The sequence below is a fragment of the Empidonax traillii genome, unplaced genomic scaffold, assembly GCF_003031625.1.
Source record: "Empidonax traillii isolate 1590-97213 ecotype Southwest subspecies unplaced genomic scaffold, ASM303162v1 scaffold553:size485074, whole genome shotgun sequence".
Lineage (NCBI taxonomy): Eukaryota > Metazoa > Chordata > Aves > Passeriformes > Tyrannidae > Empidonax > Empidonax traillii.
The window spans coordinates 74,389-99,585 of record NW_020955746.1 but is presented as its reverse complement, the minus strand read 5'-3'; the positions used below and the strand labels follow the sequence as shown (position 1 = coordinate 99,585).

The 25,197-nt window shown below is 46.9% G+C and overlaps 1 protein-coding gene across 1 annotated transcript in view; it reads right to left on the bottom strand.

The window, feature by feature from the left end:
• Window positions 1–25,197, bottom strand: part of OBSCN (obscurin, cytoskeletal calmodulin and titin-interacting RhoGEF) — a 177,530-nt gene that overhangs the window by 124,594 nt on the left and 27,739 nt on the right. The window contains exons 8-21 of the mRNA XM_027897614.1: window positions 22,294–22,569; window positions 20,715–20,990; window positions 15,694–15,969; window positions 11,396–11,665; window positions 10,120–10,395; window positions 9,157–9,432; window positions 7,822–8,097; window positions 6,831–7,106; window positions 5,481–5,747; window positions 4,484–4,753; window positions 3,947–4,210; window positions 2,261–2,527; window positions 1,801–1,913; window positions 689–842 (exon numbers count right to left, since the gene is read on the bottom strand). Coding sequence (XP_027753415.1) covers window positions 689–842; window positions 1,801–1,913; window positions 2,261–2,527; window positions 3,947–4,210; window positions 4,484–4,753; window positions 5,481–5,747; window positions 6,831–7,106; window positions 7,822–8,097; window positions 9,157–9,432; window positions 10,120–10,395; window positions 11,396–11,665; window positions 15,694–15,969; window positions 20,715–20,990; window positions 22,294–22,569 — 3,537 coding nt within the window. The remainder of the gene's footprint in view (window positions 1–688; window positions 843–1,800; window positions 1,914–2,260; window positions 2,528–3,946; window positions 4,211–4,483; window positions 4,754–5,480; window positions 5,748–6,830; window positions 7,107–7,821; window positions 8,098–9,156; window positions 9,433–10,119; window positions 10,396–11,395; window positions 11,666–15,693; window positions 15,970–20,714; window positions 20,991–22,293; window positions 22,570–25,197) is intronic.

Genomic DNA, 25,197 nt, shown 5'->3' with positions numbered 1-25,197 from the left:
AGAGCACGTGTTTGAGAAGACATTGCTAAACCCAAACGGCCACATGAGGACAGCAGCTGGTAAGCAATAAGAAAGATACTCTATCTTTCAGCAAGCTCTGTTTTTCAGATGTCCCTCTGGGAAATAACATCTGCCAGGGCACAGCAAACCTGTCTGTTTGAGCAACTTGCCCTTAGCACCAGCTTATCTCTGGTGCTTCAGTGACCAAACGCTCCTGGTGCTTGAGCAGCTGCTCAGTGCAACGCACAGAGGGAAAAATTCCCTGGAGCATAAAGGAGAAGTGCAGGCAGAAATAATGAACATCCCTTCAGCATTTACAAGCTAAAAATTAGGGCACCTCTTTAGCTCATACCCAAAGTTTGTCCAGTCCCTATTCAGGTGAAGTCCCCCCTGTGACAACGGCAGAAGATAAACCAAACCACGTCAGCACCAGCCACTGAATCCCTGCTTTGTGCCAGGCTGTCCAGGATTTGTTAATTTGCCAATCCAGAAACACCATTCAAGTGCCAGAGAATAGAAATTACTTATGATAAATGAAAAACTGAATATGTTTTACCAAGATGATAATGCAAGCACAGGACAGCTCTGCCAGCAGTTGTGAAACACATAAACTGTCCACAAAGAATTTCCTGCTGGGTGGCCAAAAACTACTGCAGTAAATATAATTTCCTGCTTCAGCCAAACATACCTTGAACCTTTAGAGTAGCTGATGTCTTGTCTTCAGCTGCTTGACAGCTGTAGGTTCCCTGGTCTTCATATTCACACTTGTGAATTATGAGGCTTCTCTTGTTTCCCTGGGAAACGATCCCCACGTTCTGACTTTGCCGGATCTCCTTCCCATCCTAGAAGGGGAAAAGGCCAAACCAGATCACTGTCAGCTCCTGCACACCTGCAGTGAGCAAAACAGGCATTCAGAGCTGTGCTTTGTTCATTTGCCTCGTTGGACCTAATGGAACATGCGCTGAAACATCAGCATGGTGAAAAGCTTTCAGCAAGTTGGAGTGGTTGAAGAACTCACATAACTTTCTGATGGTCTCAGACACCTGTCTGAAGGCTTAAAACACTGCACAGGGTTTGGCAATAAGCCCCTTCAGACACAAATGGTCTTAAACTAAAAGAGGGTCTATCTAGACTAGATATCAGAAAGAAGTTTTTTTCAATGAGGGTGGGGAGGGACCAGAGAGGTGGTGGATGTCCCATTCCTGGAAAAATTCAAGGTCAGGTTGAGCAGGGCTCTGAGCAACCTGATCTGGCTGAACATGTCACTGTTAATTGCAGGGGGGTTGAAACTGGATGACTTTTAAGGATCCTTTCCAACCTAAATTCATCTGAGATTCTATGATTGCCTTGAAGGATTGTTGTTATCCCAAATTAGGGAAAATGTCAGCTGAGTCCAAGGAAGGTACATGAAATGCAAGAGCTGACCCCAAAATGACTGTCAAGGGAAAGGGAACTGGACTCTCACTGACAAAAAGGAAATTGAGGTTTCCCTTCAATCACAGTTCCAAAAGGCCTTGTAAATCCTGGGTGATGAAGTAAAGCACAAAACTGCTTTGTTTTAACAGCAGCACTTACATTCTGTACAAGAATGAAAAAGTTTAACTTTCAACCCAATAAACACTCAGGGTAAATAAAAACAGTGATAAACTGGGAGAGCAAGTAAACATCAGGACAAGAGGGCAGTGCCAAGAGCTGCATTGCAAAGGCTCAGACTCACATCCCCTGGAAGTGAAATGAAAGGCTTTCATTCCCTTCCAGAGGAGTCAGGAATTAAAATATCAACATCCATTAGTGCTGTACCTTGAACCACTTCACGTTCACATTGGGCCTGGACAGCTCACACTCGAACGTGGCCTTGAGTTTCTGAGTCACGCTGACATCCACCAGAGGTTTGCTGATTCTCACAGGCAATTCTGAGAAAAGAAAAAAAAAAAAAACACAGAGAAGGTCCAGTGAGTGGGGAATGAGGTTTGCAGGACCGTCTGACCCAAGCACTAACGGGTAGGCAGGGCCTGGCTTCCACAGTTAATAAAACCTGTGACTAAAAAATCATCACGTTTTGGGCACTTTGTCACTAGTTGTTCCGTGGGCAATGATGCCACAATAATGCTGATGATACAAGGGTATATTACTGATGGTGGTCCAGCGCTTAACACCCCTTGCAGTTTCAAGGACAGCTTGTTGAGCTCTCGAGTTTGCCCTCCAGGTCAGGGGAAGACAAGTAGGTCCACACCAAGCAGAGCCTTTTGGGTCAGTGTACCTGTCACAGTGAGTTTCCCTGATGAACTGATGCCTTCTGCCTTGAAGGAGATGACTCCTGCGTCCTCGAGGGTCACCGAGGAGAGAGTCAGCGAGTGCTTCTTGCCCAGGACGCCGAAGCTGACGTTGGGTGCGGGTTTCAGCCGAACTCCGTCCCTCTGCCAGGTCCCCTCCACGTCCTCGTGTGACACCTCCACCTCGAAGGTGACAGTCCCTTTCTCGGCAACCTGCAGGGGCTGAAGGCCTTTCACCAGCTTGATCTGCCTCACTGGAAAACACCACGGGAAAATTGGAGATCTCACAGTGAGAGCCGTGAAATACCCCGAGGATTTCCAAAATGGATTATTTCCCCTTTCCTCTTGCAGGTACTTGCCAGTTAATTGGTATCTGCCAATTAAACAACCCCTTTCACAGGAAATAAAGCCTGCCCACGGCCACACATGGCTGCTGTTTTTAAAATGGATGCTTTCAGTGGGTCAACCAAATATCACAGAAAAGGGAAAACCTCCCCCTTTTCTATCAAGGTCCACTGTTTTTTAGTGAAGAAATGAATATAGTTAATCCACGACAACATTCTGCAGTTCTTCAACTAGGATTTAACAACGGAAAGAAGTAGCAGGGGGAGAGAAAAGCTTTTAGTGAAAGGAAAAAAAAAAAATTTCATGATATGGTGCAAAGTGTGCTGACAACTCACAGCTCGGGGGGCAAAGCACCCATGGTTTGGGTGGATACTACATGTTCTTGTGACAAGACAGTCATGTCCTGTCAGCCAGTAAAATGGATTTAGTATTTAAACTTGTATCACTCCTAAAAGTAATTAAGTTGCCATTTAAAATAAATAAATAAATAAACAACAACAACAAAAACCACGCAACAAAAACCAAACAAAAACAAACAAACAAAAACAAACAAACAAACAACCCCCCCCCCACAAAAAAACCCAACCACAAACCACCAAAAATACCAATAAAAAAACCCCTAACCCAACCCTCTAAAAAGCCGTGAGTTATCCACAAGAACCTTCAATTCTCAGAGGGTCTCCTGGGAATATTTCAACCTTCCTAGTGCATGTTTAGCAGAGATAATCCAATAATTCAGCCAGGAGATGAATGCAAACATGACTGAGGTAGGCCGCCCTGAAATCCTGCCTTCATCTATCCTGTGACAATCGTGACAAAAGGATGTAGGAAAAAGGCACAGAAATACAGAGCTACAGGTGAGGCATCATGAAATCACCCAAAAGAGCAACACCCTCAGATTTGCTCTTGGGAGTTTTTCTGACCCTGACTGACCAGAAAGAGACATTCTGAAAGAGGTTGCTTGCAGAGGGAAAATTAGGACAACGAATGGCTGAAGAGGGAATGGTTTGCCAAAAAAAAAAACAAAAAAAACAAAAAAAACAAACAAACATACACAGGAAAAACACAGAGCCCACCAGAGTGAGGAATTTCAGAGGAAAGAGAAAAATCAGGAAGAAGCTTTATGGTCAACAGCATGACTGAAAGCTGGTGGGATGAGATGGAGGCAAGAGCAGTCACCCAGACATTCTCTGTTTGCTGCCCTTTCTTTCACCTCCACTTGCTCATCTGACTGGTGGCCAAGCCCATGGTTGTGTCCCTGTGTCTCCATGAATCCACCTCCAGACCCTGTCCGGGATATTTACAGAACTGGAGATCACTGAACTTACTTTCCACGTTGATCTTGGCTTGGGTCTTGTCATCAGGGCTCTCACAGCAGTAGAAGCCCCTGTCTGCAAAGGAGATGTCCTTCACCACCAAGGTGTGCTTTGTTCCCTCAGCCTTGATCTCGATCTTGTCGCTGGGCTTCAGCACGATGCTGTTCCTCATCCATTTCACCTCTGCAGGCTTGGTCAGCTCCACCTCCAAGGTCACTGTCTCCCTCTCCTCGACTGTTCTGGGCTCCAGTTTCTTCTTGAATGAGATCGAGGCCTCTGCCAAAGGAGGGGAAATTTTAGTGAGAAAGCAGATAATACAGAAAATGGGTTTTCAGAGGAAAATTAGGATGGTGGTTCATACGCCTCCAGTCCCAAAGCATCCTGAGCATCCCTATTTAATGACACAAAGGCAGAATATTCCTACTACGCGTTATTATAAAACAACATCGTAGAATCATCATCACAGAATGGTTTGGGCTTGGGAGGCATCATCTAGTTCCAACCCCAGGGGAAGGACACCCTGCAAAAGGGGGCACGACCAGCTCTTACCCCGGACTCTGAGGTTGGCTGTGCTTTCCACCCCCTCAGCACTGGCGCAGATTTCAGCTGCATCTTCCAGTGTCAGGTCAGTGATGGTGAGGCTGTGGTTGGAGTCCTTCTGAGAGATCACATACTTCTTGCTGGCTTCAAGCTTGACACCGTTCCTGAGCCAGGAGACCACGGCGTCGCTGGGAGAGACGGTGCACTTGAAGACGGCCTCTTTTCCTTCCTCAGACACCACGCTGTTGAGGCTGGTCATGAATTTCACCACTCTGGGAGCTGGTGGGTAGGAACAAAAACGTTTAAAGCCTGTCCTCGGGACGTGGCACGAGCACCTTCAAAGAGCCAAAATCTTTTATTTTGTTGGAAGCTTTAATATTTCACAGGATACGCTGAGTTAGAAGGGACTCGCAAGGACCTGCACAGGTCCGTCCCCAAGAGTCACACCATGTGCCCCAGAGGATCATCCAGAAGCTCCTTGAGCTCTGGCAGCCTTGGTGCTGTGCCCACCACCCTGGGGAGCCTGTTCAGTGCCAACCACCCTCTGGGGGAAGAATCTTGTTCTGAAATCCAACCTAAACCTGCCCTGACACAACTCCAGGCCATTCCTCTCAGGTCCTGCCACTGTTCACCTTCATTACTCACAGTAGGTGATCACAATAATGGATCATCTTTGGATATTTCTCATGTCTGAGTAAGTATATAAAGAGGCCTGAAGCCAGAGGCAAACAAACAGAGAGGAAAAAAAAAAGCCATCATAGATTTTGGATACCGAATTCCAGCCTCAAATGCAACATGAACGTCAATGTTAAGAGACCTGAGCCTCACAGGTCTCCAAATCATTATGTTTTTCACAAATAGACATTCTAGTGACACTGAGAGGAAAAGGGAGGTTTGTATTTTGCTCTCAACACACGAGACAACACAGACACACGAACAAATTCTGCTTTGCAGAGTTGTAATGGCTGAGGACAGAACTCCAACACCGTCACCACTAGGGATGTACCTTTGGGGGTGATGGTAATGCTGCTCTTTTCGTCTCTGGATTCACAGGAATACTCCCCCTCATCCTCAGCCCGGATCCCTGTTATTGTCAGGGTCCTTTTGAGCCCCTCCTCGTGCATCTGGAAACGTTTGCTGGGCTTGATCTCAACCCCGTTCCTGCGCCAGGTCACCTTCCCCCTGGGGTGGCTCAGCTCACAGCTCAGGGTGACACTGCCCCCAATCTCGGCTTTGACAGCTTCCAGTTTCTTGGCAAACTTCACTGGGACTTCTGGGATCCACGAGAAGGGAAAGGGTTGAGAAAGGAGAAGATAAGAAACTTTGTTTGGAGGAACTGCTTCTGGACAACTTTGGCAACAAAACAACCAAACAAACGAAGTTGCCCTAGAACATATTTGGGGATCAAAGACAGAAACAAATCTGGAAAGTGGAAATTCAGTGAGATTCCTTTGACATGGTATTTTCATATCACCATCATTCTGTAAAGCAACAACAATGTCTTCAAACACTGTTGGGTATCGTCTTCCTTTCTTTCTAATCTTTTACCTGATGAGCCATGTGGTGTTTTTACAGCAGAGTCTGCTTTTCCTGAATAAATGCTAAAATCTGCATGGATACACAAGCCTTAGCCACCTTTGTCTCTTCCTCCACTGCAGACACAGCCAGTGGTGTCGGAGAAATCCAGGGTGTGATTTCTCTCATCTCAAAGAGACATTTCAACATACTTCATTGGAAGTATTATTACCTATCAGCAACTTCTCCCCTGCAATGACTCCTCAGGAAGCTGAGGGAGTGCATCTCAGCTCCAGACATCTCCAGGGGGAGTGTCTGAAGAGAAAGGAGCAGGGCTTTGCTCTGGGACATCATCCCTCTCATCTCCATCTGTGGACCAGCTCTCCTTCATACTGCTTGCCATTTTATAGCCTTGAGCAGGGAACAGCATCCTGGGTGCTCCATCCCATGAACTGAGGATGTTTCCCTGTGTGAATAAATCACCAATTTTTTTCCCCACAAAACACCCCTCTACACCCTCACCAGTTTCTTCTGTGAGCACAGAGGGGAAGAGCTGAGTGTCTGTCATGTCCCAGCTACCGGGGTCATGAGGAGACAAAAACAGAAGGGGAGTAGACTTCAGGAAAAGCTTCCTTGTCCCCAGCAGGCCGGCAGAGGACAAAAACTGGGTATTTGGAAAGAGGAGATCCTTGCTGGCCCATGGTGGGACATCCAGAGCAGGTGCAACAAGCCCTGAGGTTGGAACAGCTTTAGGGATAGGTTTGGACTTCACCCCCATCCCACCACGAGGGAAGCGCCGCTGTCGGGTCGGGACACGACCTGTGCTCTGCTCCCTGCTCACCTTTCACCTGCACTTTGAATTCCTGCTTGTCGTCCTTGGTCTGGCAGGTGTAGACAGCAGTGTCTGTGCTCTCAGCCAGGTTCACCACCAGGGTCCTGGACGCCCCCTCACTCTTGATCACACACTTCTTGCTCGCCTTGATTTCTGTTCCGTCCTTGAGCCACTTCACTGCAGCAGTTTCGGGCGTCACTGAAGTTGTCAGTGTGATACTTTCATGTTCTTGGACAATGAGAGGCTCTTTCTGGACAACCTTATTTTCAAATTTAGCCTTTGGTTCTAGGGAAAAGACATCGGAACAGGGAAATTAAGAACTCAGATAACCAAATTCTTAACGCAGCAATGTTCTGTTGCTCCCTCTTTCCTGACTCAAAGCCAGCTCATCCCCAACCTGCAACAATCCAGGGAATATGGGTGAATATTTGTGGCTGGTATCATCTTTTGTTGAGTGGGAAGAAACAAAATGATCTCTTGGGTAACTCAGAGCTTCTGCTTAGAAGAGAAGCAGGGAAAGGAGATGCAAACGTATGTATTTTATCTGCTGCCCAAAAGCTTCTATCTAAAAAGTAAATAACCTGTATAATTCTTCCCTCTCCCATTTTTAGGATTTTAGGTCAAGTTAATAAGGAATTTTAATATGCTAAGTCTGAATGAAAGGCCTGTTTTCTATTTGCTTCACTGACAGGAGGGTTGGAACCGAATGATCCTTGATGTTCTTTCCAACCCAAACCATTCTGTCACTCCAGTACCTTGCTCTTGGCTTCTTCCCTACCTCGTACAACACTTTGCCACAAAACTGGGCATTTTTGGGGCACACACGAAAAAAAAGTCCACATTTCCCATCTCTGCACTGCTAAATTGAAAATTAATTTCCCTTGTGGGGAAATTAATTTCCCTGCTCCAGGGGACATGGTGGCTGCACCGCGGCTGCTGGGTAGGGAATATCCAGTTTTCCTCATAGACTGGTGCTCAACACCAGAAAAGGAGCACCCACCAGTTGGTTCCAGCTTGAATGTCATCTTCTGGCCTGCAGCCTCACAGATGTATTCCCCAGCATCCTTCTTCTCCAGCTGCTCTATGACCAGGCGCCGGGTTTTGCCCACGGTCTCTATTTTGAATTTCCTGGAGGGAACCAGAAGTCTCCCGTCCTTGAACCACTTCACTTCGGTTGCATCCTGGGCTACCTCGCACACGAGGGAGGCACTTTCTGTCAGCACAGCCTTCACCTCCTTCTGGACCTTCTCCTGGTTTATAAATGCAGGTTTGGGCTCTGGGCACCGAAAAAAGAAGGAAATGATTGATTATTTATGATTGAGGGACTAAAATGAGATTGATCTTGTGGGCTTCTGTAGGCAGGTTTTAGAAAAATATTTGGGTTGTCGCTTGCCAAAACCAATTGCTGTCACTGGGCAATATCAACCCTCCTGTGGGACTGAGTTGCCACGTGGAAATTGGGAATTAAGAGCCTAGGAATGGAAGGTATCAAAATATCATCGGCATCACCCCTGTGGTTGCAAATCACCACGAAAGAAAGAATATTTGACTCGAACATTCCCCGAAACACCTGTCCTGCCTGTCATCAAGATCACCCAAATTCCTTTCACTTTAGATCTAGGACACAATAAATAACGATGGGTTTCTGGAACAGATTCTTCTTGGCTTCTTCCACTGCCACAAATGCTACTGCCAAAGAGACAAAGGGCAAGGTCGGGTGCAGTTTGGGCACCATGTGAATCCTGTTCCAAAAGACCAGTTTCTTGGAATCTTTCACAGCAAAGGGGCATTTGGCACCTGGCAGAATTAGTTAGGCACTCCAAAAGGCTGAGGTCTCAAGCACACAGCAACCCGAATTCACCAGAAAAATTCTGTTTTCAACCCATCTTGAGATGTACTGCTGATGAAAATGCAAATGGGAAAAATTTATTCCAGCTCTCAGTTTTCAGAAATGGGATGGGGAGTCTAATAAAAAGAGGATTTTTGAATGATTCTGTCCTTTCAAGGGGATCAGTGTACAACGAATCACTCTTTGGCATCCCGGGAATGCAGGTTCATTAATTTATGTTGATTATCATTGTCAAATAATATGTTGATTATTATATTTATATCTGCAACTATTATTATATAGCCCACGTAAGAATGAGATAGGCCTTTGTGCCATCTAAAGCCAAATATTCCCATTTCCACAAATCCAGGCAACGAGGTGCAGAACATCAGGTGAACCCTACGGGCTGCAACAAAACCCAGAGCACAGCGACAGGGTCATGGTGGAAGAGATATCACAGTTACTGCTTTGTTGTCCTCTCCTGTCATTCAGAAAGGTATGTATTACCTGTGACATCAATCTTGAAGGTGAGTTTCTGGCCAGCAGCCTCGCAGGTGTACTCCCCAGCATCCTTCTGCTCCACCTGACCCACCACCAGCCGACGGGATTTGCCCTCTGACTCCACCTTGAACTTCTTGCTGGAGCTGATCAGCTTCCCATCCTTGTACCACTTCACCTCAGTCTTCTCCTGGGCCACCTCGCAGCTCAGCGTGGCATCTTCTGAGAGTGCAGCTTTCACCTCTTTCTGCACCTTCTCCTTGTTTGTAAACACAACTTCTGGTTCTGAAAAGAGAGAGAAGTTCAGAAGTTTCTCCAAAATAAGTTGTTGCCCAATCCCCCTGTCGTGCCTTACAGGTAACCCTGTGGGAAACCACCCCTGACTTGACAATGCACATCTAAAACTACTGGAAGAACACACAAACCATTTTGTGGTGGGGTTTTTATGGTGGGTTTTATCTGGGTTGGTTTTCTGACAGCAGTGATCCCAAAGATCCTCTGAATGGTTCACAGAAGGATTATATGGCAGGGTCCATAGGTAGGACACATCTGAGTTGAAGTTTAGTGCAATACAACAAATTTTTAGAGGAAGGAGCTGTCCTGTGCTGCATCATAGCCCCATGTAACTGATTTCTTTGGTTCTCAGTAGCTGCATCTGCTGCTGCTTCGATCATTTTGCAGGTTTATTGTCATCACTCCAGCGTGTGAGGAAAGAGATGCACAATCTACTTCTCCCACAGGGATGTGTTGCTTCCAAGGACCCCTGTTTTAAGGATTTCTAATCTTCTACACAGAATACATGAAGGTAACTGTATCTGTATCTTTTTGCCCCATTTCTACATCAGAGCTGGGCCGTTCCAACGACGCTCGCCAAAAATTTGAAGCGTAACACGGAAAAGGTTTAAAAAATAAATGTTAATTTTTCTAAAGATTCTAGAAATAGGAACAATGAGCTGAAGAGTCTCCTCTCACCTGTGACATCAATCTTGAAGGTGAGTTTCTGGCCAGCAGCCTCACAGCTGTACTCTCCAGCGTCCTTCCTCTCCACCTGACCCACCACCAGCCGACGGGATTTGCCCTCTGACTCCACCTTGAACTTCTTGCTGGAGCTGATCAGCTTCCCATCCTTGTACCACTTCACCTCAGTCTTCTCCTGGGCCACCTCGCAGCTCAGCGTGGCATCTTCTGAGAGTGCAGCTTTCACCTCTTTCTTCACTTTGTCCTTGTTTGTAAACACAACTTCTGGCTCTGAAAAGAGAGAGGAGTTCACAAGTTTCTCCAAAATAAGTTGTTGCCCAATCCCCTTGTTGTGCCTTACAGGTGACCCAACTCAACTGCTAATATTTGAATTGCATCAAGTGCTGGTGAAGGACTCCTTTACTGGTAGTCCAAGACACGGCCCCAAAGTTGCTCCTATTTGCACCACCATCCTGCTCCAAAATCTGCAGGGAAGAAGTTCACAGATCCCAAAATCCAGCAGCACACAGGGCAGGTGGATGAGGTCTGTAAGAAGTCAGTTTGCTGACTTAAATTCAGTTTTGCCAAGAGCTGTAATTGCAGCCAAAGCAAAGATAGTGCTGGGAAACAAACTTTGTCTCCATCTTTATTTCCCAAATGTTTTAAAGACGTGCCATCCCAGAACTGTACTTCTCTAATGAATGAAGATCAGCCAGCTCCCATGGAATTTCCTCTGCGCTACACCATGTCACAATCAAAAATATATCTAATGTATGAGCTCCTCAATTTGCTTTAAATTTCTCCAGATCCAACTGAGGGATGTCAAGGCTAAAACTTGTCCTTGCTGATATCATGGTGATATCTGGTTTTCCTCATCTGCTGCCTCTGAGAACAGCTGTAGTATTTCCATTCATAATAAAAAGGTTTCCTCTATAATGAAGCTGATTTGAGGAAGGAGCTTCCATGAGATAATCTGTGCTCAGATTTGTTGTGCCCTTTAATTTCTCTGGAATTTTTTTAATCCTTAGTTTGCTATCAGTGCAAATTCCCAGGGAAATTCCCTGACAATCTTCAGCCTGACCTGAGTCTGGGCTACAGAAATCCACTGCATTTTTTAGTTTCCAAAGAAGGGAGACAGACCTAATAGTGTGAAAACAATTCCACGAGTGAAGCAACACCATTTACGTGCTGACTCAGTCACCGCCTGTTGAGATGGAGTTTTCCAAGCCACATAACTTTCCCCTCCTTCAATTTTTTTAGGTTAAACCAGGGATGCAGAACATTCTCTCACCTGTGACGTGGACCTTGAAGGTGAGTTTCTGGCCAGCAGCCTCGCAGGTGTACTCCCCAGCATCCTTCTTCTCCACCTGACCCACCACCAGCCGACGGGATTTGCCCTCTGACTCCACCTTGAACTTCTTGCTGGAGCTGATCAGCTTCCCATCCTTGTACCACTTCACCTCGGTCTTCTCCTGGGCCACCTCGCAGCTCAGAGTGGTGTCCTCCTTCAGCACTGCCTTCACCTCCCTTTGCACTTTGTCCCTGTGCTCAAACGCGTCATCTGCAAGATTGGAAAGCAGGAAAAAAAAAGTTTAGGAAAAAGACCCCATGAAAATGAAATCTTTGCCTCCAAGATCACGTGGCTTTGGGGTTTTGGTGAGACACCACCTGGTGCCTCACAGTTTAAAAAAAAATCAGCTGTGGAATGAAAAAGGCTGAAAGAGTCAGAGCTAAGCAAATGCTCCATGAAGCACTGGCAGGAACAATTTCCTTCCACGCATCACAGCTTCAGCTGCTGCTCATTTGTGCAGCAAGGAGAACTTCCATGCCTGATCTGAAGGCTGGTACCAGCTTTCCTGCAGGCCCTCTGGAGGGTCCCTCCCTACAGGCCAAGCAGGATGGGCTCTCCTGGGAAAGCAGGGCGTGTTTTGTTCACCTGCAGAGAAGTCTGGGCTGCACAGTCACAGCAAACAGGACAAACTCCAGGGAGGATCCTTCATTTGCCAGCGCTGACCCCATGGCTGGGCCCAAGTGATATTTAGGAAAACATCAGTAAGGGTTATGAAATAAATGCAGAACAGCTGGAGTACCTTCATAGACATTTACATGGAGCTGAGTCCTTATGGAACAGCATCACTTCCCAGATTTATTCTGCAGGACATATGCTACTAATGGGACAAAATCACAGTCATAAAGTAATTCAGGTTAGGAGTGATGTCTGGAGGCCACTCAGTCCCCACTCACAGCAGATGAAATTACACCAAGCTCTTCACAGTCACATCCCACTGGGTATCTCCAGCAGTGGAGACCCCACATCCTCAAGGCTCCTGTTCCAGAGCTTGGCCACCCTTAAGGTGCAAATTTTTCCTAATATCTTTTCAGAACCTCCCGTGCAAGTTCCAACTTGTTTATTTTCTCTCTTGTCCTATCACCTTGGATCTCTGAGAAGACACAGAGCTGTGGACTCCATATCCTCTTATTAAACAGATGCAGGCAGCAGTTAAAGCTTCCTTTTGCTTTCTCTTCTCACCTCTAAGGCTGAACAAATCCAGTTCTCTCAGCCTCTCCTCATATGACATGTGTTCCAGCCCCCTAATCATCCTGGTCACCTCCACTGGAGCTGTGCCAGGAGCATCTTGGGTTTCCAGATGGAATGGCTGCCACAGAGTCCAATCAAACAGACACTGAATTAAGAACAGTAATTTGATTTTAGGCTTGGTTTTGATAAGTTCCAAGGACATAATTTGAGAAGCTGGACATGGGAAAGAAGATTGGACATAGGGATCCTAATATGATACAGTAGATAGAGGGGAAAAAAAAATATATCTCTGTAATGCACTTATTTGGAACTACCAAACTTGTATGAATTACGAGAACTGGTTTATGAAGAACAGATCAACAGTTTATTCAATACTCAGTGTGGAACCTGCTGCCTCCCCACTACAGTGTTCAGAATTTATATCTTACCCAGCAGAAGAACAGACAAGGAAGGATTACTAAGGCCAGCAAAAAATATATGTAATGCCTTGTATATATAAATCCTTTAAAAGACAGAGCACAAATAAGGAATGAAAAAAGGAGAACTCTTCTGGGAAGCTGTGTCTCTGGACACAACTCTGGGGTAAGGAGTTGACAGTGATGTAAAACGTGTGGGTTACAAGTTTCAGAACACTTCCTGTGACACTTCTGAAGAGAACAAGCCAGTGCTCCTAGAAAGTGTTGTCCTGGGGGCTAATTTCTTCATTTTGGCTCTAGCCCTCTCTAGGCAGATATTTTTTTCCTTTATTATAAGCAAGGGATGTTACACTTCCCATCCCTGGCAGTGTCCAAAGCCAGGTTGGACGGGGCTTGGAGCAACCTGGTCAGGTGGAAGGTGTCCCTGCCCTTGGCAGGGCACGGAATGAGATGATCTTGAAGGTCCCTTCCAACCCAAATCGTTCTGGGATTCTATCACACAGGAGGAGGCTGAGTGAGGGACTCCTAAGCTCACGCTTGTGCTCCATCCCAGGTCATTCTCTTCAGGGAGAGCTTTCATTTGCTTGAATTCCCCTCAGGGTATTTTACACAAACTCACGTTGGTATTTCTGCCCAGTTGTATCTTCAGTCAACAACAAGGGGATAACAAAGATGATCTAGAGTTAAAGCAAGAGGGCCAGAAGGCCCATTTTCTGTGTCTAGTTCTACAGCATTCTTCCCCAGCAGTCTTGAAGGAGCACCTAAATGAATCCCACCATTTCTGCCTCTAGAGTGACCAGCAAATCTCTCAGTGGCAAGAGAGGGCCTTTTCTTCTCTGCTTTCTGATATTTACTCATTTGCTAAATCTGAGAAAGGGCCTCTCTTTGGCAGCAATGGGCTTGGGCCCATTTTATATCGCTTATATACTGAAGACAAAATGCCTGTCCCTCTTTCTGTGGTACCCAAGCACCTCAAAGCCTGTGATGTGAAAAACACTTTTAGGTACAACACTCTCCTTTCCCCTGCTTACAGAAAGGATGTGAGATGTAGAGGAGTTTGGTGACAGTGGGGGACCCACCACAGCAACCTGCAAAGGATGGTGAACCCTCGTAGCCATGAACATGACTCTTTCAGAAGCCCCAAAAGCAGGTCAGTCTTTGGGTTTTAACCCAAAAGACCCGTGAAACCTTCCATTATTGCTGCCAACAGCTTTCTCCACTTGCTCAGCTGCACACAAGCAATTGCCAAGAGCACTTTAGTGCCTGCTCATCCAATGAAGGCAAAAGGTTTCCTGGTCCCAGATGAGAAGATCCTTCCACAGGAAGCTACAAAGAGCTTTTCCTTCAAACACTGTGATAAGATCCTTTTCCTAATTTCTGCCTTTCACAGACTTGTTTCTTTTTTTCCTGACAGTTTCTGCTCTCAGATGCATTCCTAGTTTGAAATAAAATGGAAACCTCAGCCTTACCCTGTACTATTCCTACAACCTGCACAGAGCTCTAGACAAAAAGAAAAGCCACAGAATAAGGATTACCCCGCAGTTTTTCTGGCACAAGGGATGAGGAGGCAGATCTGTCTCCAGTTTCCTTGCAGGGTCATCCCCCAGCAATGTATATCACAGAGTGCAGAAATGGCAGGGCAAGCAGAGTGAAACCCAATCGTTTGTTCCTCAGCAAGGCCCACAGCTGGCGGTCACATGAGTGCCAGTGCCGTAATATCATGGGATACCTGGGAGCAGGCCAGCCCCAAACCACCTCCAGCACGGAAGAGACTTAAAAATCACTCACTGATGGATCTAAAATAACAGGCTCAGCAGTCTGATCAGGGCACCAGGCTGGGAAAATGCCCCCACTTCTATAGAGACACGGTTAGATTTTTGTGTTGGGTGAACCTCATGAAAGAAAAGGGCAGATCTTTGCACCGAATCCAACTGTGCTGCCCCACATCCCTGGGATGTGCTTTTAATCCATGTGCTCTTAACTGAATGCTTCTTTGAGGTTTGCTTGTGGTCCACAGTCAGAAAAGAAACATCTACATCAAATTTAGTTATTGTTCCCTCGAAACACTGTCAAGCAGGACAGAAGAGAGGAAGATGAGAAAGGAACTACTGCATGATTTTTTTTTTTCTCCATGAAAATAACTGGCAGTAATGACAGAAATGGGTGCACTGAGGATTCACCAGCACACACAGACTTCTGGATATTGATCTGAACTGACACTTGAACCTCTCTGTGTGGTGCAACTCCACGGGGAGTCATGTTGGCAAAACTCAGCAAAGCCACATCTCTTGTGACAGATGTGACAGAAAAACTGTCCCAGCAGAGACAGAAACTACAGATTCTTAGAGTGGAACTGTAGACCCTTAGAGTGGAAGGATTGTTGTAAGCTTGTCTTGTTCTCACATCCTTTTTCCCCAGTCACCATTCCTGGTCAAAACCAGGGAAAGACTACTCAGCCTAAGTGGGCTTTTTCCCAAAGCATCCAAACACAAGTCCTTAAAACTGATCTTTGAGAACAACCATTTAAGTTCTGCTGCAGACCCAGACAGAGCAAGGCTTAAAGTTAACTTATGTCACTAGGAAACTTTATAGTTACAGGAAAAAAAAAAAAGGTGTAAAAAGGCAATCCCTCACCTGCAACATCGATCCTGAAGGTGAGTTTCTGGCCAGCAGCCTCACAGCTGTACTCTCCAGCATCCTTCTTCTCCACCTGACCCACCACCAGCCGACGGGATTTGCCCTCTGACTCCACCTTGAACTTCTTGCTGGAGCTGATCAGCTTCCCATCCTTGTACCACTTCACCTCGGTCTTCTCCTGGGCCACCTCGCAGCTCAGCGTGGCATCTTCTGAGAGTGCAGCTTTCACCTCTTTCTGCACCTTCTCCTTGTGAACAAAGGCACCTTCTGCCTCTGAAACAGGGAAACAATTTAAAATTATACATAAACCGTAAATAACTCGTGACAAGAAGATATTACATGTATTTGGTGCAGGTGCTCTGCAGGATGTTGGGCTTGGCAGTGCTGGGTTAACCATTGGACACCATGACCTTAAAGGACTTGTCCAACCCAAATAACTTTTGATTCTATAATAATTTCTTGTGAATAACATAGCTTTGCAGTTCTTTTTATCACATAAACCCCTCAAAAAATGGTCCATGCAGTTGTATCTCTCTGACTCATCTCCATCAACAGCTCGACCACCTCTTTTTCAAATTTCTTGTAATGAAGACAAAGATAAAATTCCTCCATTGTGTCTTTATGATATTCCTACTCCCCACACTTGGAACGAGCCAAATACAGCACCAGTACGAGTTGTCACCTCCACTGTCACATTATTTACAGGATTTTAACAGGTATTTCAGATTAAGACCGGGTGTTGTTTCGAAAATATCCTGTAACCCAATCCCAGAGAAATGACAAAGACCCAGTTCTTAATATGGAAAAATACTTGACCTACACAGCAAATAAAACTGGCCTATAAAAGTTGAAGTATACTTTCATTTCCTAAAAGAAAAAAAAAAAAAAAAAAAATCTCTGATTTTTCAGCAAACTGGCCATAAGTTTTAATACTCAACAAAAGCAACAAGAATCAAGGGCTTAAAATCACTTTCTGCCGTGGCACCCCTTCGAATTTCCATCTCAACAAGAGGAGTTGGCATCAAAAGAATATCCCGTGTATTTAATAGTTAATTAGGTAGATGCATTGATAAAATTCCACTGTCTCTTTACTAAGTAGCACTGAGTGAGAAATTGCACCTTTTATTCATTAATGATTGTTTTGCCTGGTTCTCCTTTTACCAAAAACTGATATGGTCACCTTTAGCTTGTATTTTATTTTACATTTGAGATATGGAAGGAGAAATGAACCCTAAATAAACGGGCTGCCACGTTTTTTCCCCACTGATTTTCCACAAGACGTAACTGCACATATTTCTGGTGGGCCTACGTGATGAATATCACACAGCAAGGGCAGCCTACAACAATTTGGGTCCCAGGGTTTGACTTGGGCACTGAAGTCCCCATGATTTTGCTGAGCAGAAGCACCACCTCCTCAGGAAATGCTGGATTAGCAAGTGGATGGGTTTCCCAGTGCATTCCAGTGCAAGCATGGAAGATAATTCATCCACCCAGACTGGGGTCTTTGGGCCACCTGGTGAAGGTGACATTGAGAAAGAAACATGTTGAGGGGCTGGAGCGTGTCCAGGGAAGAGGAGGGAGCTGGGGAAGGGTCTGCAGTGCCAGGAGGGGTTGAGGGAGCTGGGGGGGCTCAGCCTGGAGAAAAGGAGGCTCAGAGGGGACCTTCTGGCTCTGCAATCCCTGACAGGAGGGGGGAACCAGGGGGGGTCGGGCTCTGCTCCCAGGGAACAGGGACAGGAGGAGAGGGAACAGCCTCAAGCTGTGCCAGGGAAGGTTTAGATTGGAAATTAGGGAAAATTTCTTCCTGGAAAGGGTGGTCAGGCAGTGGAAGGGGCTGCCCAGGGAGGTTTGGAGTCCCCACCCCTGGAGGTGTCCAAGAAAGGGCTGGACATGGCACTCAGTGCTCTGGGCTGGGGGACAGGGTGGGGATGGGGCAGAGGGAAGACTTGATGGCCTTGGAGTTCTTTCCCAGCCTCAGTGATTCTGTGACCTTAAAGGCTCCTGGTTCTCCCTGGCAGTCATGGTGAGCCCCTTCCATAACCTGTGCTCCCTCCCTCCTCTCCCAGTCACTCCCTGCAGCCTCCCAGGGCCATCCTTTACTCCTCCTCGCCGACTTTCTCCTCTGCATCCCATCTCATCATGTCAGGGCTCTGAGTGGCAACAGCTGCCTGGGAGGGTGAGGAGAAGGGGTAAGCTCAGGTCAAGTTCCTACACTGCTGACTGTGTCACCACACACGGTCCTGGAGCCCCATCAGAGCCTTGCTATGAACACTGCACAGCCCATGGAAAGAGAGACGTCCTGCAGGGAGCAAACCAGAGCAGGAATCCAGCTTATAGGCTTTAAACTTGAGCTCCTCTGTTTACATTGGCTGTGGAAGGGGTGTAGGGAGGTGTCAGTGCCATTTAGAAGGCACGTGGCCTGCGCTGGGTGATGCAAAACTCCTCAAAGGCACGTGGCAGCAGCATTTCGGTATCAAAGACAGCTCCACCTCACACCAAGGCTTGCATTCAAAACTGCTTTCAGAAATACAAAGATTCAGTGGCCATTTACAGCTTGGATTTGGAATGTGCAGGGTGCACTAAATGAGTTACAGACCAGCCTGTGTCCATGGGTGCTGTGTCTAAAACGTCAGCTCAGCAGGGCAGGGACATTCCAGCTCCATCTCACCTGTCCTCTTCATCCCTGAGCTTTAATATAAACCACTTTTATAATGATTAGGAAATGGGACTAAAGCTTTTAACCAGCTCCTGAAGTGATTTACACGGTAATTTGCCTTATAAATTTATTTTAAACTTCAGCAAGTTCATCCAGTGCAGGTGACATTTCCAACCTCAGCTGAAACCGGTTGGGGAAGTTTTAATGGAACTGAGGAAAATCATCTTCAGGACATGGAGCTTTCTCCCTTTTCAAATACGGATTTCCCTGCACACCATGAATCTTGAAATGACAAGATTCCAGAATCAGCTCTTTTTCTACTTGCCCAACCCAGTCCCAAGGTGGGCAGTACCCCCTTTTATATTAATCCAAAAAAAAAAAATAAAGCCACGGCTGCATCCCAAAACTCAACACTGAGCACCTAACCTTCAACCTGCCCTTAAACAGGGCAGGCTTTGAGTTTCCAGTGGAGCCCTGGAGTACAGGAAGCCTGCAGAGCTTTCCAACTGCAGGGGTATAAAGGGATAAATTAAGACCCAGAAAGCCGCCGGACTTTTGGGACAGCGTAGTGGGAGACGGATTTCTGCCGCGGGAGATCCAACCACCCAGAGTACTCATAATCCCTCCTGACTTTCACACTGGATCATTTTGCAGCCAGAGCTGGACTGGGATGTCACGTTGCAGTTGTTCCCAGGAGGAATACAGCAACGGTAGCCAGGCAATCTCTGCTCTTAGGGCCCAGGGGGAGGGTGTTGCGTTACCGGGAAGTCATCCGGTCTGAGGGAGCTGAAAACCTTTGGGTTCTGAGGCAGACAGCTAAGAATAGCCCTCAGAGACAGAAATTCCCGTGGAAAAGCACTAAATTGCTGTGTTTTCTATCTGCACCTCTGCAGGAACACACAAACCAGTTTCAGCAGCTGACCACGTACTTGGTTTAATACCAATTTTGCCCAGAGAAGCCGTGGCTGCCCCATCTCTGGAAGCATCCAAGGATACATTGGACAGGGTGTGGAGCAACCTGGGATAGTGGAAGGTGTCTCTACCTGTGGCAGGGGGGTTGGAACTAAGTTATCTCCAAGGTCCCTTCCAACCCAAAACATTTTAGGTTTCAACGTTGGTCTTTCTATCCCTGTCCGTGTTGAATTTTCTCTGGAAGGTGCCTCTCAATTCTACCCTTACTGTAACTCATCCTTCACTCAAACTGGCAGCTCTCTCAGATATTTGATTCAGAACACATGGAAAAGAGCTACAGAAGTCATGGAAAAGAGCCAAAGTGCCCCAGCTCACACCCTGGGTACCCCACAGAGGGTGGAGTCAGACTCCCAACACAGTTGCTCTACTACACAGCTGATAAAGTGCCAAACCTCTGCCAGACTGTGCTCCCAGTGGGTTTGGTGCTGTAAGGCAGCAGAGGAGAAAGTAGATTCCCTGTCCTGATCAGCTCTGAGGCTAGAATTGTGATGTTAACAAAGAGGGATTTGGCTGTAAAGACAGTGGAGTGTTATAAATATTAATTTAAAAAAAAAAAAACCAAACTCTCTCTTATCATCCAATTCAGAAATAATCACTCAGAGTGTAGCTGATTCCATGGCTGACAAGAGCCTGGGACAAAATTTACCAGCCCTCTTGCAAAATATACTGAGTTCAAAAAAAATCCTAGAATCATTTAGGTTGGAAAGGATGTGGAAGATCATCGAGCCCAACCATTAACACTGTGCTGGCAGGTCCATCACCAAACCCTGTCCTCAAGGGCCACATCTACGTGGCTTTTAAATCCCTCCAGGGACTGTGACCCCACCACTGCCCTGCACAGCCTGTTCCAATACCTGACAACCCTTTTGGTGAAGTATTTTTTTTTACTAATATCCAATCTAAACCTCCCCTGGTGTAACCTGAAGCCATTTGCTCTTGTCCTCTCACTTGCAGAAAAAGAGGAAAGACTTTCATGGAAGAATATCCATAACAGGAGGAGAAATACCAGCAGTGATGATCAAATTAGAAGAGGTCCTTTGACATTGCTCCTCCTCCTGTTGCTGGGCACCACCAAAAAGACTGTGGCACCATCCTCTTGGCACCCACCTTGGAGATATTTATCTGCATTAATGAGATCCCCTCTCAGCCTTCTCTTCTCCAGACCAACCAGGCCCAGCTCCCACAGTCTCTCCTCATAAGGGAGATGCTCCAGACCCCCCACCACCTTTGTGCCCTCCACTAGACCCTCTCCAGTAGCTCCTTGTCTTTCTTGTGCTGAGGAGCACAGAACAACAGGTACCTACAGGTAAACTCTTGATCTGCCCAGTCCTGCACCCAGATTCAAAGAGAAGGACACTAAATAAAAAAAAAACCAAAATGTGTCTCCCACCTGTGACGTGGATCCTGAAGGTGAGTTTCTGGCCAGCAGCCTCGCAGGTGTACTCTCCAGCATCCTTCTGCTCCACCTGACCCACCACCAGCCGACGGGATTTGCCCTCTGACTCCACCTTGAACTTCTTGCTGGAGCTGATCAGCTTCCCATCCTTGTACCACTTCACCTCGGTCTTCTCCTGGGCCACCTCGCAGCTCAGCGTGGCATCTTCTGAGAGTGCAGCTTTCACCTCCTTCTTCACTTTGTCCTTGTTTGTAAACACAACTTCTGGCTCTGTCAGAAAAGCACAGCAGTCACACACAGCTTTTTGCAGTTCTCTTCTCCAGTGCTTAATCAGGTTCCTTCTCTTCCACTGCACTTTCCCCTCACAGGTATCACAGAATTACAGAATACCCTGAGTTGGAAGGGACCCACAAGGATCACCCAGTCCAACCCTCAGCCCTGCACAGGTCCATCCCCAGGAGTCACCCCATGTGCCCCAGAGGATCATCCAAAGCCTCCTGGAGCTCTGGCAGCCTTGGGGCTGTGCCCACTGCCCTGGGGAGCCTGTTCAGTGCCAACCACCCTCTGGGGAAAGAACCTTTCCCTGAGATCCACCCTGAGCCTGCCCTGGCACAGCTCCAGCCATTCCCTGGGGGCTGTCCCTGCTCCCCCCAGAGCAGAGCTCAGTCCTGCCCCTCCTCTGCCCCTGCCCAGGCAGTTGGAACTGCAGGGAGGTCTCCCCTCAGTCTCCTCTTCTCCAGCTGAACACACCAAGTGCCCTCAGTGCCCTCACAAGGCTCCAAATCAAGGCCCTTCCCCATCTCTGTGATAGCCCATTAGTACAGGAAAACACCTTCATCTGTATCTTGCTAAGAGGTGAATAGGCATAGGAATTTTATGGGAATTCTGGTGTAGTGTTAAAATCTCACAGTTTTAGCACAGATTTGAACCTGGATCTTAAAGCACCATCAGGCACTGCCTGAAACCTTCTCCCTCTTCTCTCTTTTTCTCTTCCTATGTCTCTCCAAGATTCCAGTGAATCAGGAGGGAATAGCCCTTGTATCCTCATATCCAGGCACCATTTTCTGCCTATTTGGGTCACTCAAATTCAGTCACTCTCCACCTAATCATAAAATGGTTTGAGTTGGAAGGGACCTTAAAGATCATCTCATTCCAATCCCTTGCCATGGGCAGGGACACTTTTCACTATATCAGGTTACTCCAAGCCCCGTCCAGCCTGGCTTTGAACACTTCCAGGGATGGGGTTTAATCAGAGCTCTTCAAGCACCTCCCTCTTCCCTTTCACCTATCCCTGCTGTGGCCTCACACTGTGATTCTGTGGGATTTTTTTCTACAGACACACCAGCTAGTTGTGAGAGCGGAAGGAATTTCCATCCCTGCCCAGCATTTCTTTGTGATCACAACTAGTCACGGATGCAGAGTTTGAGTGTATCATTATTAAATCTGGCCAAAAAACCAAGCCCTGTGGCTGAGAGAGTTCACCCCAGAGAGACCACAAAATGATCCTGTGAATGTAGGATCTGACTCCGAATGGAATAACCCCTTATCTTTGGCGTTTCCAGCCTCTCCTCACCTCTGACTTTGACTTGGAATGTTAGCCTGTCATCCTTCATCTCGCAGCTGTAGCTCCCTTGGTCTTGCTGTGTCACCTTCTTGACGATGAGCTTTCGCTGTGTCCCCTGGGACACCACCGTCGTCCTCTGGTCCTGCTTCAGCTCGACGTGATCCCTCTTCCACACCACGGCCCCGCCGGCAGCTGACACCTCACACACCAGCTCCAGGGTCTCAGAAGGACTGACTGATATTTCTGGAGGCGTCTTGGGCTTGTTGACAAAAGTAACAGCTTCGTCTGGAGCGAGAAAAGGAAAGCAGTTTGTGCCTCGGTAAGGGTTTATCAGCGCGAAGGGAGGGGACAGTGATCACTGATCGTTATTTCATCATCACACACACCAATGTTGGTGCCTGACTCTCCAACTGATGGTGCAAACTCCTGCTCTGATCTTCAGATAATTGCTCTCAGCTGCACTGCAATCTCATTCATCTCCCCTACATCCTCATGGATCTTTTAAATCGAGTCCAGATGCCCTCCAGTTGCTGGCACTTTATTCACTACCTCTTGTTTCTGATTTTAAGCAAAGTTTTAGGGATATATTGATGCCTGAATACAGAAACAGCTTTGAAAAGACTTGAAAAGACTTAAAAACACTTAAGAGTTTAAAAGCTCAGAAAACTTAGTTAGAAGTGATGAGGAGCCTTTTTAAAATGTTTCTGAGACCATTCCAGTTCCCTCCTCACAATATCAGCCCCACAGGATTAATTCTCCTCCAGACCAGGGTATATATAGAATAATTTAGTTGATAAAATATTCTCCACCTTCATTTAGGATGGAGCTCTGAGCAACCTGGTCTAGTGGAAGGTGTCCCTGCCCACAGCAGAAGGGTTGGAAAGAGATGATCTTTAAAGCCCCTTCTAACCCAAACCATTCTATGATTTTATGAATAAAGGAGCCAAGAACCTCATTTTTTTTTTTTTTGTAGGAACGGATATTCCCAGCAGAGAACTTAGAACTGCTCACACAGCTCAAGTAGTTGAGGTTCCTGCACTGATACCTCAGCTCAAACCCTGCTGATGGCACAGGTGGGAGCTGTGCAGTCCCACCCACAGAGAACATGCGTCATGAAGGCAGCAAAACCACATCACCTTTATCAGCTCAGGTTTGTCTCAAGAGTATTTGTAAAGGGGAAAGCGAAGGCAGCAAAGTGGAGACAGCACCTTGAGGTGAAACGTGAGCAAACCTATTCTACACACCCTGTCCCTGAGATAACAAGGAATATTTGATGGGCATGTCAGGGATTTCATACCCTTCATTCCACCAGGGCAGCTCTTGCCTCAGGAGCGAGCTGAGGGCTGTCAGTTCGAGCCAGCCTCAGCTCAGTATTGCATTTCTTTCAGCAGCAACTGTTGCCTTCAGTCACTGAGTACCCCAAGGACAATTGCCGTGCCAGGCAAGTATTTCACTGGAAATCGTAATTATCAGGACAAGGGATAATGGTTTCAGACTGACAGAAGGGCAGGTTTGGATTTAAACTGAAAGATTTAGATTAGATGTTAGACAGAAGTTCTTGCCTGTGAGGGTGGGCAGGCCCTGGCACAGTTTGTCCAGAGAAGCTGTGGCTGCCCCTGGATCCCTGGGAGTGTCCAAGGCCAGGTTGGAGCAACCTGGGCTAGTGGAAGGTGTCCCTGCCCATGGCAGGGGGTGGCACTGGATGGGCTTTAAGGTCCCTTCCAACCCAAACCATCCTGTGATCCTATGATTGAGGTGATCTCAGTTTTCTTTGCCTGACACATTTGACATTTTATCGTAGGAGTTACAGGTGAGATTCACCATAACCATCAAAATTTAGGCACCCAGCTCAGGTAATCCTGCAGGCTGCCCCTGCACCTGATGTTCAGACTGAGGCAGCTCCAGAATACTCCTTAAATCCACCTTAGGACACTCTAATCAGACAGTATAAATCAATTTACACAAATTGCCCTTTAGGGATCAGTTTAGGCAGAAGCTGGTTGGCTCATTTACACCAGTTTTTCAGTGGGTAAAGTCAGGAACTGGGAATTACACTCTTGAGTGAATTTGCATCGTGTTGGATTCTCACCCAAAGAGACCTGGAGGTGAGATGCAGAGTCAGTACCTGAGCAAACACCAGCTGTGAACTGGAAGCAATCCCTCTGGCTCAGTAAATCCTGCAGCAACCCCTCAAGACAAGTGCTGTCCTAAATTAACCAGCTTTGCTGAGTTTTCAGCATCCCAGTAACCTGGAGGTACTGCCACAGGTCACAAGCACTCAGCTGATGCTTCTCTTACATTTCATTGTGCCTGAAATGCAGACTTGCCACGAGAAGCCTTCACTTCTCTTAGGACCAGGTTAAAAATTAGTCACCAGGCATAAACCAGAAAACCACTTTTGGAGGAAAGGCTCCCACCGGGCTACGCGAACCGAATCAAGTTGGATTTCACGGGTATTGAATTTCCCAGATGAATTCCCTGTGCCATTTCATCCCCTGGCTCCGTCCTGCCCTGGAATGCGGTGGTGACAAGCATTTCTCTTCTGGGCTCGACCTGACAACCACGTGCTTTGTGTGATGGGCACGTGACACGGACCAACAGCTTCGCTTGCGGCACCACGGGGAGATCACAGTGTCCTTCGGGAACAGCAGGGGATGCTTCACTCTCAAAATTCAGGAGATAAACTGGTCAAAGAGGGACCCAGGGCTTGCACAGGGAGATTTTGGACCTCCTGTCTGAGGTGGTTTTAAGATGAGGCTCCTGCTGAGCTAAAAGAATAAAGGCTCCCACAGCTGCTGAGCCAGGGTGGGGATTGACTTGCGACTCCAGCCCTGCTTAAAGCTTGTGTTGATTTTAAAATATCACATCGTTTTTATATCCTTGTGGATTTGCATAAGGACCACAACAAGAGCC